Source organism: Puma concolor, chromosome A2, assembly GCF_028749965.1.
Source record: "Puma concolor isolate L17-30 chromosome A2, mPumCon1.1.hap2, whole genome shotgun sequence".
Lineage (NCBI taxonomy): Eukaryota > Metazoa > Chordata > Mammalia > Carnivora > Felidae > Puma > Puma concolor.
This window is the reverse complement of record NC_141668.1, coordinates 116,212,386-116,228,882: the sequence shown is the minus strand read 5'-3', so window position 1 is coordinate 116,228,882 and position 16,497 is coordinate 116,212,386. Positions and strand designations below refer to the sequence as shown.

The 16,497-nt window shown below is 37.9% G+C and overlaps 1 protein-coding gene across 3 annotated transcripts in view; it reads right to left on the bottom strand.

Moving 5' to 3' along the window:
* Nucleotides 1–16,497, bottom strand: part of NR2C2 (nuclear receptor subfamily 2 group C member 2) — a 100,928-nt gene that overhangs the window by 37,209 nt on the left and 47,222 nt on the right. For all 3 annotated transcript variants that reach the window (XM_086697350.1, XM_086697348.1, XM_086697349.1), the window contains one exon: nucleotides 11,192–11,302. In XM_086697350.1, coding sequence (XP_086553476.1) covers nucleotides 11,192–11,263 — 72 coding nt within the window. In that variant the 5' untranslated portion in view covers nucleotides 11,264–11,302. The remainder of the gene's footprint in view (nucleotides 1–11,191; nucleotides 11,303–16,497) is intronic.

The window sequence follows — 16,497 nt, the reverse complement described above, 5'->3', positions numbered from 1 at the left end:
GAATACCAGAAGGAGAATGAAGAAATACTGGAAGTAATAGTGGCTGCTGAGAACTTTCTAAAATTAATGACAAGCAGAATAAATACTAAAATACTATATCTAGACAAATCCTTGTAAGGCCAAATACAGATTAAAGACAAGAGGCTTAATTCTGTGAAAAATAAAGGAAGAAATTTCTTTCCCCTTCCTTTTAGAACTCGTTCTCTGTCCTTTTCATATGTATGTAAATCTTTATAATGGTTAGAGGAGCCTCTTGCCAGTCTCACAACTCAGGAATGTGTTCTCAAGGATCTGGGAGCCACCATTTCGAAATGCAAACTTGAAGGCAACTCCCTTACCTCCTAGGCCTCTGGGAGAGTAAGGACCTAGCTTGGTGGGCACCTTGCTATTTGCAAACTACCTCCCATCATAAAGATTTAACAACCTTTTCCCCTTCTTCCTCAATAAAGTGGTTTCCACAATTTCCATGATAAAGTTAGGATCTTAAAAACATGTATGTAATGGGTTGTACACGCTTGGCTTACAAATGAGTAAAATTCGTTTCCATCTTTGCAATTTCTTAGAAGACTGCCTATAACGCACATTACATTCTGATTTAATGTTTACTGAGGAAGAGGAAGAAGAGGAAGAGGAGGAGGAAGAGAAGCAGGAGGAGGAAGAGGAGGAGGAAGAGGAAGAGGAAGAGGAGGAGGAGGAGAAAGGGGCACCTAGCTGGCTCAGTCAGCGGAGCACACAACTCTTGATCTTGGGGTTGGGGGTTCAGGTCTCACACTGGGTACAGAGATTACTTAAAAATAACATCTTTAAAAAAAAAAAAGAAGGAAAAAAACTCCTGTTTCTCTCTTCTACCTTTATGGAGAGTTTTCTGGATTGGGAGAAGATTTTGTTTCTTTTCACTATATTTCCTCAACATATTCAAACCACAGAAAACCAAAGACAAAGAGAAAATACTGAGAGAAGTCTGGAGTGGTGGGGTAGGGTGGGGAGGTGAAACACCTCACCTATAGAGAAACAATGGATAAACAAATTGTGGTCTATCCATAAATTGGGATGTTATTCAGCCATAAAAAGTAATGAAGTATAGATTCATGCTACATCATAGACAAATGAACATCATGCTAAGTGAAAGACACTATACACAAAAGGTCACATACTGTGTGATTCCATTTATAGGAAATATCCAAAATTGGTAAGTCCATAGAGATAGAATGTAGACTGGTGGTTGCAAGGGCCTACAGGGAAAGAGGAACAGGGAGAAACTGCTCAATGGGTAAGGGGTTTTACTCTGGACTGATGAAAATGTTTGGAAACTAGATAGAGGTGGTGGTTGTACAACACTGAGAATGTATTAAATGCCACTGACCTGTTCACATTAAAATGATTAAATTTTACGTCCTATGAATTTCACTAAAAATAATTTTTAAAAAACAACAACCAACAAGTCAAGGAGAAATACTTTCTCAAACACAAACTAAGAAAATTCATCACCAGCAAACCTGCCCAATAAATATTAAAAGCTTTTCTTTAGTTAGTAAATGATATAGGTTAGAACTTGGAACTACTTAGAGAATGGAAGAGCACTGTTGTAGGAATAAGTGAAGGTAAAATAAAATCTTATTATTCCTAATTGATCTAAAAAATAATTGTCTAAATTAATAATAATAACAATGTCCTTACAGCATGTGGATAAGTGAAATGAATGACAGCAATACCACAAGGGACAGGAAGGAGGAACTGGGAACATGGTTATAAGAAACCTATATTACATGTGGAACAGAATAATGTCATTTGAAGGTAGGCTTATATCAGCTTAAAATAATTACTGTAAACTTCTAGGGCAACAACTAAAAACATCTGTAGAGATGTACATTTGATATATTAAGAGAAGAGATAAAAGGGATCAGCTAAATTGCCCAATCAAGACCAAATAAGGCAGGGGCACCAGGATGGCTCAGTCCCTTAAGCCTCTGACTCTTGGTTTTAGCTCAGGTCATGATCTCAAGGGTTGTTGAGCTCAAGCCCTGCACTGGGCTCTGAGCTGACAGTGCGAAGCCTGCTTGGGATTCTGTCTCCCTCTCTTTCTCTGCCCCTCCCTTGCTCTCTCTCTCTCTCTCTCTCTTTCAAAAATGAATAAATAGGGGCACCTGAGTTGGTGCCCCTTAACAGTTGGTTAAGTGTCCGACTTCGGCTCAAGTCATGATCTCACAGTTCGAATCCCGCATAGGGATCTGTGCTGACAGCTCAGAGCCTGGAGCCTGCTTCAGATTCTGTGTTTCCCTCTCTCTCTCTCTCTCTCTCTCTCTCTGCCCCTCCCCTGCTTGTGCTCTGTCTTTCAAAAATAAACGTTAAAAAAAAAAAGTTAAAAAAAATAAACAAACATGATAAAAACCCAGATGAGGCAGAAAAAGACGGCTCTGGCAACAAATAGAAAATAGTTAAACATGGTTGACATTAATGTAAATACAGTATATCCAGAACCACTTTAAATGTGAATGGTCTACACAGACCACTAAAAGACAAAGACTCATTTCGATAGAAAAAGAAGACCCAACTATACATTGTCAACAGGAAACCCTCGACACAGATAGATCAAAAGTAAAGGGATGGAGAAAAGACATCATGCTATCATTAATCAAAAGACAGCTAGAGTAAGTGAATTTAAGTTAAAGACAAAGTAGACCTCAGAACAAGGATAAAAATCACGCATAAAGAGGGGTATTACATGTTGACAAATGGGTCAGTTCCCCACAAATACATAACAATGTGAAATGTGTATGCACCTAACAAGAGAGCATCAAAAGACAGGAGACAAAAACTTGTAAAACTGCCAAGGAGAAAGAGAGAAATCAACTATTATAGCTGTAGAGATGTCACTGCTTCCCTGTCAGCACCTGGTAGATTAAGCAGGCAGAAAAATCAATAAGGATATAGTTGACTTGGACAGCACTACCAATCAACCTGATATAACTGACATTTATAAAATAATCCATCTAACAACAGCAGGATACACATTCTTCTCAAGCTTGCAAGGAACATCCAATAATATACATCACATTCTGGGCCATAAAATATACCTTAAGAAAAAATAGGAATCATAAAGTATGTTCTAGGTCACTACTAGACTGATTAAACTAGAAATTAATAAAAAGTTTTTGAAATTCCCAAATATTTAGAAATTAACACACTTCTGGATAACACATGGGTCAAAGTAGCAGCAATAAAAATTTAAAATATTTTGAACTAAATGGAGGTCACAGCAGAGGTCTAGGCCATAGACATCCATTTGGGAGTCACTAGCATAAAATGATATTTAAGCCATGGGTTCAGAGAAAATACAGAGGGGGGAAAGTGGGACCAGAATGCAATCCTGAGGAACTCCAACATTTAGCAGTCTGGCTACATATTATATTCGGTTTTTATAAATTACTTCCTCTAAGTTTTCTGGATATTAATCCTATTAAACAGATAATTAGCTGATTGATCTTAGATATTTCAGAAAAGTGGTTCTAGAAAAGCCTAATATCTTAATATATGTATCTTTATACTTTTATGTATATGTAAAATACTTTAATGTAAAAGATAATGATAATAAAATTAGACATAATTTTCAAGAAACCTATTGGTTGAAAAGTAAATGGAGTAGAGATATGGAGAAAGACGGGTAAAAAAGTAATTTCTTATTTACGATTATATAAAATTTGAGTATCACAACAGTGATAAAAACACAACAGTTTTTATTACATATTTTTAGATGAATAAGTAATAGAAACACAAAACTTATATAGTAGTGATATTTCACCTAGCAAACTAAAAAAGATTAAACAGTATATATAGCATAATATACAGTTGAGTGTGTGGGGAAATGGGAACTCTGATATTGGGCTGGTGGGAGTATAAGTTGGCACAACCTCTTTCGAAGGCAGTTTGGCAACAACTGTCAAAATTAGCTGGATACTCAGCTAACATCATACTCAAAGGCAAAGAGCTGAAAGCTTTTCCAATATCAGGAATAAGACTAGGATGCCTACTCTCGCTGCTTTTATTCAACACAGTACTGGAAGTCCTAGCCAGTGCAATTAGCCAAGAAAAATAAGTAAAAGGCATTCAAACTGAAAAGGAAGAGATAAAACCGTCATCACTACTTGCAGATGCCATGACATTATGCACAGAAAATCCTAAAGACTCCACCAAAAAACTGTTAGAACTAATAAACAAATTTGGTAGAGTCGCAAGATACAAAATCAACATATAAAAATCTGTTTTTTTAAAAACTTTTTAATGTTTATTTATATTTGAGAGAGAGACAGAGAGAGAGAGAGACACGAAGAGACAGAGTGTGTGTGTGAGTGGTGGACTGGCAGAGAGAGACAGACACAGAACCTGAAGCAGACTCCAGGCTCCGAGCTGTCAGCACAGAGCCCTACTCGGGGCTCAGACCCACAAACTGTGAGATCATGACCTGAGCTGAAGTGGACGCTTAACCGACTGAGCCACCCAGGTACCCCTGTCGTGTTTTTTTTTTAAGTTTATTTTGAGAGAGACAGAGTGCATGTGCAAGTGGGGGAGGGGCAGAGAGAGAGTGGGAGAAAGAGAGAATCCCAAGCAGGCTCTGCACGGTCAACTCAGAGCCCGATGTGGGGCTTGAGCCCACAAACTGTGAGATCATGACCTGAGCTGAACTTGAACGCTTAACCAACTGACTCACCTAGGAGCCCCTGTTGTGTTTCTATACACTGATAACAAGCAATCTTAAAGAGAAATTAAGAAAACAATCATTTACAATTACATCAAAAAGAATAAAATAACCTAGAAATAAATTCAACCAAGAAGGTAAAGATCTGCACACTGAAAACTGTTACGACATTAATGAAAGAAACTAAAGAAAACACAAATAAATAGAAAGATACTTGGCACTCATAAATTGGAAGAGTTAATATTGTTAAAATGTCTACACTACCCAAAGCAATCTATGGATTCAACACAATTCTTTTCAAAATTCCAATGACATTTTTCACAGAAACAGTACAAAGCAATCCTGAAATTTTTACACAATAACAGAAGACCAATAGCCAAAGCAATCTTGAGAAAAGATTGGAGACATCACGTTCTCTGATTTCAAACTATATTATAAAGCTATAATAATCAAAACAGTATGGTACTGGCATAAAAACAGAAATGCAGATGCATGGAATAGAAGACAGCCCAGAAATAAACCCACACATATATGGTCAATTAATTTATGACAAAGGAGCCAAGAATATACCATGGGGAAAGAAAGGACAGCCTCTTCAATAAATGATATTGAGAAAGCTGGATAGGCACATGCAGAAGAATGAAATGGGACCATTATTTTATAATACACAAAGGTCAACTCAAAATCAACTGAAGGCTTGAATGTAAGACCTGTAACCATAAAATTCCTAGAAGAACACATTAAAAAAATAGTAAACTCAACATCAGTTCTGGTGATCATTTTTTGGATTTGACACCAAAAGCAAAAATAAACAAATCAAACCACATGGAACTGAAAAGCTTCTGCACAGCAAAAGAAACCGTCAACAAAATGAAAAGACAAACTACTGAATGGGAGAAAATATCCGTAAATTATGTATCTGTTAAGGGGTTAATATTCAAAATACATAAAGAACTAGGGGGCGCTTAGGTGGCTCAGTCGATTAGGTATCTGACTCTTGATCTTGGCTCGGGTCATGATCTAGCAGTTCGTGGGTTAAAGCCCTGTGTTGGGCTCTGTGCTATCAGTGTGGAACCTCCTTGGGATTCTGTCTCTCTCCCTCTCTCCATGCCTCTTCCCCACATTCTCTTTCTCAAAATAAATAAACTTAAAAAAAAAAAAAAGAACTCAAACACCTCAACAGCAAAAGCAAACTTTAAAAAATGGGCAGAGGATCTGAATAGTTACTTATTTTCCCAAAGACGACAGAAAGTTGGCCAATAGGTATTGAAACAATGCTCAACATCACTCATCATCAAGAAAATGAAAATCAAACCACAATGAGATAACCCCTCACACCAGTCAGAATAGCCAGTATCAAAAAAAAAAAAAAAAAAAAAAAAAAAAAAAAAAAAAAAAAAAGCAGTAACAATTGTTGGCAAGAATGTGGAGTAAAGGAACCCTCATGCACTGTTGGTGAGAATATAAACTAGTGCAGCCACTGTGGAAAACTGTAAGGAGGTTCCTCAAAAAAATAAAAACGGAAGTATCATATAATCCAGCAATTCCACTTCTGGGTATTTATCCAAGGAAAACAAAAATACTCACTCAAAAAAAGATATATGCACCCCAGGGGCACCTTGGTGGCTCCGTCGGTTAAGTGACTGATTTCGGCTCAGGTCATGATCTTGCAGTTCATGAGTTTGAGCCCTGTGTTGGGCTCTGTGCTGACAGCTCAGAGCCTGGAGCCTGTTTCAGATTCTGTGTCTCCCTCTCTCTCTGCCCCTCCCCTGCTCACACTCTGTCTGTCTCTCTCTCTCAAAAAAAGAAGAAACAACATTAAAAAATGCACCCCAGGGGCGCCTGGGTGGCGCAGTCGGTTAAGCGTCCGACTTCAGCCAGGTCACGATCTTGCGGTCCGTGAGTTCGAGCCCCGCATCAGGCTCTGGGCTGATGGCTCAGAGCCTGGAGCCTGTTTCCGATTCTGTGTCTCCCTCTCTCTCTGCTCCTCCCCCGTTCATGCTCTGTCTCTCTCTGTCCCAAAAATAAATAAACGTTGAAAAAAAAATTAAAAAAAAAAATGCACCCCAAAGTTCACTGCAGCATTATTTACAATAGCCAACATATGGAAACAACCTAAGCGTCTGCTGATGGATGAATGGGTAAGAAAATGTGGTAAATATGTGTGCATGTATATATGTATGTGTATTTATTTATATACAAATGAATACCTATTCAGCCATAAAAAAGGATGTAATTTTGCCATTTGTGACAACATAGACCCTGAAAGTAGTATGCTAAGTGAAATAACTCAGGCAAAGAAAGACAAATACTGTATGATCTCACTTATGGAATCTTAAAAAATAAAGCAAAACAAAATACACACACACACACACACACACACACACACACACACACACACACACACGCTCAATGGATACAAAGCACAGACTGGTAGTTGCCCAAAGGGGGCAGGGATGGGCAACAGAGGTCAAAAGGTACAGATTTCCAGTTACAAAGTAAATCATGAAGATGTAATACACATAATGGTGACTATAGTTTACTGAATTGCACACTAGAAAGTTGCTAAGAAACGAAATCTTAAAAGTTTTCAACACAAGAAAAAAATTTCTAACCATGTATGGTGATCATTTCACAATCTACACAAATATCAAATCATTATGTTGTATACCTGAAGCTAATATGATACTATAGGCCAAAAAAAAATTACACACGGACATATCCTTTGTCCCAACAATCCTACACTGAGAAACTGATCTGACGGAAGTATTCTCGCAAGTGTTAAACTGAACAGGTAAAAAGTTATTCATTGCAGCATCCATAGACATCAAGAGAAAGAAGGAGCGGTTTCTACATGGAACTACCTCCAAAGATGTTAAGAAAAAAGAATATAGGACAGTCTGGACAGAATGTCTACATGAATGAAAAATATGCTGTACATTATTTACACATGTGCTTTTGGTAGAGTGTGTCTGTGAAAGAACAAATAGCAATATGTAACAGTGGTTACCTCATGGGAGAGACCTGGGTGACTTGTGGAAGAGGAAGAAGGGAGGTGTATGGTTTACTCTATACTCTGTTTGGTGTGGTGTGATTTTGTTACAGCAATGAGTACCTGAGAGGGGCCAGGAGAACATCACAGTGAGAAAGGAGATGTCTGATGGCTGTGGACAAAGAAAGGGCAGAGAACAAGTACTGGCGTTCCAGAAGGGATGTGTAGGAATAAAGAGGTGGTAGAAGAGAGAAGTAGGGAAGCGGGTGCTATAAGGGCCCAAGTAAAGATTTCACACTCTAAAAAGTATACATGAACAGGCGCACCTGTTTATAAGGAAATTTGCAGAGGCGCCTGGGTGGCTCAGTCAGTTAAGCATCCGACTTTGGCTCAGGTCATGATCTTGAGGTCCGGGAGTTCTAGCCTCGTGTCGGGCTCTGTGCTGACAGCTCAGAACCTAGAGCCTGCTTCAGATACTCTGTCTCCCTCTCTCTCTGTCCCTCACCTGCTCGTGCTCTGTCTCTCTCTCAAAAATTAAATAAACATTAAAAAAAATCATAAGGAAATTTGCAAACCACTGGCCTGGAAAGACTGCATCATGATGAAAACCTGTGAGATTTACTGAGAAGTCACCTTGCAATTGGATGGGTTCGATTATGCCTCATTCTCAGACAAGTGGGTGCCCTCCTATGGCTCTTACCTCCTTCTCTCCTTCCACAGTCCCCACCCTAGACCTCTGTATCCTCAATACAATAGCTTTTAACTCTAGCCACAAGGCTACTGCCCCCACTCTGAGGACTGCCACTCTTCCCACTTGGCCCCAAAGCCCCGTTGCAGCCATTAGGATGACAGGATACTGACAGACACAAGTCTATGTTCCAGATCACCTTCTGCTGGCCTGCATAACTAGGTATGTTGGCCACATTATCATTATTAAAAACAGTAACATAAATCCTGGAATGGGAGAAAACAGTTATAAAGGACTTAACTAAGACAACTGAATGACATTTTAGAATATAAACAATGGATTAGATAATAGTATGTTTCAATAATTAATTCCCTGATTTCGATAGCTGTATTGTGATTATGTAAGAAAATGTCATTGTTCTTAGGAAATACATACATATTCAGGGCAAAGAGGTGTGTTATTTCTATTCTCGAATGATTCAAAAAAATATACGTACATTTACTCAGAATGTTATAGCAAACAATTGGTTAAATTGGGGATATATACATACAGGATTTCCATGTACTATTTTCTGTGTTTGGAATTATATAAAAATAAACCTTAAGAAAAATTATAAGTCATTTGCTAACATTGATATTTGCTTCCTATAAGTTTACAAGCATTATCTCACCTAATCCTTTTAAAATCCCATTAAACAGGTACTATTATTGTTGTCATTTTCTAGCTATAGAGGTTACAGAAACTTTCTTCAGAGTCACACAGCTGAGAGGAGATAAAATTTGATCCTAAGTCTGTTCCATTCAGAGCCAAAGATCCTAAATGTGACCTAGGTCTATCACCCTTACTGTATAATTTTTTCCTCTTAACCTTATCACAGAAGCCACCATTTGGGTTCCAAGCATTGTTATTCATGAAAATATCATAGCACTTATTCTCTTCCCAGGCCTCAGGGCATTGGAAATTCATGACTGAAGTCAGGGCTAGAAATGAAAACTTTATCGAAACCATTACCACCAACATCAAGAACCCAGAAATCATTCTATAACCTTAGTTTTCCTTAAAACACAAAACAAACAAAAAACAACAAAACCCTAAACCTTGAAATAGTTCAGTTGCACTTGTCCATTTTATTGACAGTTCATGATGAAAAGATTTTCAAGTATATTTACCATACGTAGAACTCATGCCTAAGAGTTATCCTCCCCAGAGAGACTAAAAGCTCAACACTAAGCATCTATTCTATAGGACTTCTGTTCAAGGGACCCTGCTACAATCCAGCCAGGACAGCAGTGTCACCACAGGCCAAGGACCAGGGCATGGGCTTAGCCCCTCTGTATGGAATGGGATGGTAGGATAGCCCTTGGGAAGAGATTCTTCTCATACCAATATGGGCGGAAATGTGCACTCTCTCAGTATATACACTAGCTACTGACAGTCTCTTGGGGAACTTTCTGTGTTCTCATCTGCCCTAAGGTGGTTGTGAGCCCATTATGTACAGGCCATGGTTGAATGCAATTAGCTCCTTTCCCAGTTGGGGCAGTTACATAGGCAGAATCCTAATATCTACTACATAAAACTATACAAGACCCATTTTCAAGTCATAATGAGCAAAACAAAAGAGAAAAAATAATTTGGCTATGAAGTTCCTAATTCTGAGGAACAGTAAAACCTCTAATGTTGGGCCCATTACTTCTGAATTTCCAAACACTCAGATATGTGTTCCTCACTGGTGTGAGGTTAAAATGACTTATATGAGATTCAGTGTTTATGATAAAATATTATACAATACTGACATAATGGGAATATAATCTTTAACTTCTTTCATTTACTTATTAGAACTCTTCTATGCTTACTTTATAACAGATAGTCCATAAAATCACTTTTTAGAATGGGTAAACATTATAGAAATTATGTAGTTATGGTATCATATTGTTCACTTATACCAACTTTGGAATAAACTGTAAATTGAAAGCAATCCTTTTACTCATTCACTCAAATTACCTGTATGCCCTGATAGTCTTTCAAATTTGTGTTATGTAACTAATGTTTTTTCTGCCATTCATCTTTGTTCATGTTTTTTGGTTTGGCCTTGTGATTCAGCTTGCTGAGGTAACTATGAGTCTTTAATCTGTGTCATCAATATATTATCTCTTCTTCTTGGCTTGTTGATTAAGATTTCAATACACATATCTTCCCTTTGTTCAATGGGCCAGAGGCAGCTTCAGAGCCCTGGGGAAGACTAAACTTCCCATAAGTGAATATCAATTAGTAACAATAACACTAGTAATAATGGTTATTGTAATAGATAATTAGTACATACTGAACATCAGTATGTGCTAATCACTGTTCTAAGCACTTTACAAGCAATATCCCATTGATTGATTCCTCACAATAACCTTATGAAGTAAGTACTACTATCACATACATTTTCTAAACGAAAAAAGCAAGGCACTGAAAAGTTAACTTTCAAGGTGAAAATAGCTAGAAAGTGGGGCACTGAACTTGACTCCAAGTGGGGCCCATACACTTAACTACTAGGATATACTGCCTCTCAATGTGGATGCACATAAGTAATAACATGGTACTACATCCCAAGAATTTGAGACAGTTTAGACTTTTGCATTAAAAGTAGTAAGTTAGTTCAATCAATGTAAACTTTTCTTTTTTTCTTTTATAAGAATAAATGAGGTTGTACTATACTTGAGGCCCAAGAAGCACAACTCCTTAGTGAAATTCAAAGGCAGGTTTGTTCTAGAAAGGATTCAGAAGGCAGGTCTGCCTTTGGGCAGGTGGAACCAAGTGGGACCGGTGCAAGTACCTGAATGCGCTGAGGTGAGGCTACCGCAGAGTCGGTGGAGATTATCTGGATGCGCGGGGAGGGGCTGGTCATCCCTGGAGATTCCGGCCGAGAGGTCTGTGTCCGTGGTACCTGTGGGCAAGAAATGGGCTGGATCACAAGGGGGCTTACAAAAATGTCCGGTGGTAGCTGAGGACCATGCCTCTTGCTTTCACTGTGGCTTTGAGTAATACACTTGAGTAGTTTTGGTATTTGGACCCAGAATGACAAAGAAACCAATAAGATACTGCCACAGGATGGCCATAAGAAAATACAATCTTAAAAGAGTTATTTCTAATGTTGAAAATGCAAAAACCAACCAACCAACCCCTCCCCAAATAACCCCCCACAAAAACACAGGAATTTTCAAATCTGCTCACATAACTTTCATAAAAGAAAGTACCAAAGTAACTTTTTAGAAATGGTATTTGAATGTTTTCACTGTCCCCAAAACCAGCTGTAAAACACTCCTTTAAGATGACAGTTTCCAGAAGAAAGGCTCTCACAAACACCATAGAGGATGGCAAAAAAAACCCCAGCAGTACGCTGAAAACTTCTGGGATCAGTACTTGTGAAAGAGTCCTGGCAATATCCAGCCCTGCTGGGATGGGGCTGGGAAAAGCCCATCAGTTATACAAAGGTCTGGAATTTCGTCAACACCTACCAAAAGGCAAGTTTAAGGTTCTGAGTGGTCACCTGGGCACCTGAAGTGGGCAGATGCTTTTCCTTGAATAAAAGCACATCCTGAACCAATGCTTTACAAACTCTTCCAAAAAACAGAAGAGGGAACACTCCTCAAATTCATTCTATGACCAAAACTAGGCAAAGACATCACAAGAAAAGAAAACTACAGGCCAATATTCCTTATGAGTATAGATGTAACAATCCTGAACAAAACACTAGCAAACTGAATCCAGAGGCATATAAAAAAATCATATACCATGACTAAGTGGGATTTACCCCAAAAATGCATGATCGGTTCACCATATTAATTAAACAATGTAATACACTATATTAACAGAGAACAAAAGCCTCATCATCTCACACAGAAAAACCATCCAACAAAATCCAAATCCAATGCCATTTCATGATAAAAACATTCAACAAACTAGAAACTAGTAAGTTCTCAATCTGATAGAGTATCTATAAAATACTCACAGCTTAACAGAACACTTATTGGTGAAAGACTGACAGCTTTCTTCCTAAGATCAGGAACTAGACAAAGATGTCTGCTTTTGCCACGTGAACTCAACACTGTACTGCAGGTTCTAGCCAGAGCAATTAGGGAAGATAAAGAAAGAAAAGCATCCAGACTTGGAAACAAAGAAGGAATACTATTTCTATTTACAGAGAATATGATCATGACATGACATGATCATAGAGAAAGTCCTAAAAAAAAAAACAAAAAACAAAAAACTATTAGAACTAGTAAATGAGTCCCAAGGTTGGAAGATACAAGATCAATATATAAAAATCAACTGTATTTCTATACAAGAGCAAGGAACAACCAGAAAATGAAATTAAGGAAGTATTCCCACCTCCAGAGCATTAAAAACAGGAATAAATACATAAAAAGAAGTGTAACACTTATACACTGAAAACTGTACACATCATTGAAAGAAATTTAAGAAGGCCTAAATAAATGTAAAGACATCTGTGTTCATGGGTCAGAAGATTAATACTGTTAAGCTCTTAATACTACTCAAACCGATCTACAGGTTCAGTATAATTGCTATCAAAACTCTAGCTGCCTTTATTGCATAAATTGACAACCTGATCCTAAAATTTTTATGAAAATCCAAGGCAATCAGAATAGCTCAAACAATCTTGAATGTTTTGGGGTGCCTGGCTGGCTCAATCAGTAGAGCATGCAACTTTCGGTCTTGGGGTTGTAAATCTGAACCCCACGTGGGTGTAGAGATTAAAGATAAAATCTGTTGAAAAAAAAAACAACCCAACAAAACAATCATTAATTGTTCTGAGCTGGAGGACTCACACTTCTTGATATCAAAACTTATCACAAAGCTACAATAACCAAAACAGTATGGCACTGGTATAAGAACAGATATTTAGACCAATAAAAATGAATAAAAAGCTCATAAATAAACCCTCACATATATGGTCAGATGATTTTTCACAAAAGTACCATGACAGCTCAATGGGGAAAAGAGAGTCTTTTCAACAAAAGGTGATGAAGCAACTGGACACAACATACCATATGAATGAAACTGGACCCCTCCCTCATACCATCCAAGCAAATATTAACTCGAGAGAGGAAGGACTCTGGAAAAAGATGGCAGAGTGGGAAGCACCAGGAATTTGTCTCCCCACCAAACCTTAACTGCACAGGTAGAATCTGACTCATGGAACTATTTTGGAACTCTGGAGTCTATTGGATATTGAAGGCTTGCAACTTCCAGGGGAAGGCTTGGACAATAAGTTGTAGTTAGTTTCTCAATTTTGGCTTCTCTTAGCAGCTGGTAGCAGCTGCCCATCTTCCATGTCTACTCTGAAGCCATGGGCACATGTTCCAGAAACAGCTTGCATACAGCTTGTGGGAGCCCAGGTGGACAAAAGGATCTTTGTCCTCCACAAATACGGGGGATGTGTGCTCCAGTCGCTGATTGCTACTTCTAATCACAGGAGTGCAGAAAAAGAAGGGACAGCCATTGTTGCTGTACTTCCCCCTATTGTTGCAAGCCCCTCTGTTTCTAGCTTGAGTGACTTCCAGGGGCCTTAAAGTCCTGGATTATTTCTCCCCACTCCTCTATTTTTCTGTTTTTCCTCTTTTGGGATCCAAACATTAAAGACAAGGACATTCAAGAGCAAATGCATATACAGGAAAAAAATAGACAGTGACTGTACACGCCTAGGGTAAGGCACAGGTCTGAGAAAAGACCTCAGAAGTCCTTAAGTTTATACGTCAGGATGATCCTTAGCACAGAGACAGCCTAAATATTAAAAAACAAAAATAAAAACAGTAACGAAAAACAGCAAATTCTAGGAAGGGGGTAGAATCAGATTCCCAGAGTTACCACATTAATAGATTCAAATATCAAGTTTTCAACAACAAAAAAATCACAAGGCATAAAAAGAAACTGGAAAGTATGGGCTATCTAAAAGAAAAAAATAAATCAACAGAAATGATTGCTGAAAAATCTCTGATGTCAGGTCTACTTGACAAAGACTTTAAAAACAACTATCTGAAAGTTACTCAAAAAACTAAAGGAAGATGGGCAGTAGCCAGAACCCAAAAGGGATTAAAAAAACAAAAACAAAAACAAAAATCCTAAAGAGAAACCAAAAATAAACTCTGAAGCTGAAAAGTAAAAGAACTGAAGTGAAAAACTCACTAGTGGGATTCAAAATCAGATTTGATCAAGCAGAATAATTAAAAACCTTGAAGACAGAACAATGGAAATTAGAGTCTGAAAAGCAAAACAAAACAACAAAAACATTGAAGACAGCTGACCAGTGTTATGGAGCCTACAGGCCATCAAGTAGACCAACATATGCACTGTGGGAGTCCATGAGGAGGAGAGAGAGAGAAAGGGGCAGAGAGAATATTTGAAGAAATAAAGCCAGAAAACTCCCCAAATCTGAAGAAAGACATGAATATAAATACCTAAGCAGTTCAATGAATTCTATATAAGAGGACCTCAAAGACACATTATAATCAAACTTTCAAAAGACAAAGACAAAGAATGCTAAAAGCAGCGAGAGAGAAGTAACTCACATACAAGGGAACAATTATGTTACTTGCGGATTTCTCACTTTTGAAAACTGTGGAGGTTGGGGCGCCTAGGTGGCTCAATCGGTTGAGCGTCTGACTTTGGCTCAGGTCATGATCTCACGGTTTGTGAGTTCGAGCCCCGTGTTGGGCTCTGTGCTGACAGCTCTGAGCCTGGAGCCTGCTTTGGATTCTGTGTCTCCCTCTCTCTCTGCCCCTCCCCCACTCATACTCGCTCTCACTCTCTCTCTCTCTCTCTCAGAAATAAACATTAAAAAAAAAACAAACTGTATAGGTCAGAAGATAGTGGGCTGATATATTCCAAGTGTTCAAAGAAAAAAACTATCAACCAAGAATCTTATACCTGGAAAAACTGTCCTTCAAAAGTGAGGGAGAAATTAAGACATTTCCAGATAAACAAAAGCTGAGAGAGTTCATGATCAGTAGACCCACCCTGCAAGAAATGCTCAAGGGAGTCCTGCACAGTGAAATGAAAGGTCATTAGACACTAATCTGAAGCTACCTGGAGAAATAAAGATCTCAAGAAAGGTAAATACATGGGTAATTATAAAAGCTAGTATTATTGTAACAATGGCTTATAATGTATTTTTTGTTTCCTACATGATTTAAAAGACTAACATGTTTAAAGAAAAAAAACTGGGGCGCCTGGGTGGCTCAGTCGGTTAAGTGTCCGACTTCGGCTCAGGTCATGATCTCACGGTCCGTGAGTTTGAGCCCCGCGTCGGGCTCTGTGCTGACCGCTCAGAGCCTGGAGCCTGTTTCAGATTCTGTGTCTCCCTCTCTCTCTGATCCTCCCCTGTTCATGCTCTATCTCTCTCTGTCTCAAAAATAAATAAACGTTAAAAAAATTTAAAAAAAAAATAAAGAAAAAAAACTATTAGTGTAAAAGCTTGTATTATTGTAAGTTTGGTTAGGAACTCCAAATCTTGTTTTCTACATAATGCATTTAAAATAATTATTAGTTTATGTTTTGGAACACATAATATACAAAGATGTAATTTTGTGACATGAACCAAAAGGGATAAGAACAGAGCTCAAAGGAGGAAAGTTTTTGTATATCACTGAAGTTAAGCTGGTATAAATTCAAACTAGAGTGAATGGATGTTAAATATAATTACCATGGTAACCACAAAGAAAATAGCTATAAAATATACAAAAGGAAATGAAAAAGGATTTTAAACATCTTACTACACACAAAAAAAAATCAACTGAATACAAAAGATAGGAATGTAAGAAATGGGGAACAAAAAAAGCTTTATAAGGCATACAAAAAAACAAATAACAAAATGACATATAAGTCCCTCCTTATCGTAATTCTCTAAATGCAAATACATTAAACTTTCCATTCGAAAGAGAGATTGGCAGAATGTATAGAAACTCATGTTCCAACTATATGCTTTCTACAAGAAACTCATTTTAGAACCAAGACAGAAATAGAACCAAATGATACAAATACCTAGAAAATGAAAGGAAGGAGAAAGATATTCCATACAAATAGTAACCAAAAGAACCACAGGTGGCTGTACTAATATCAAAC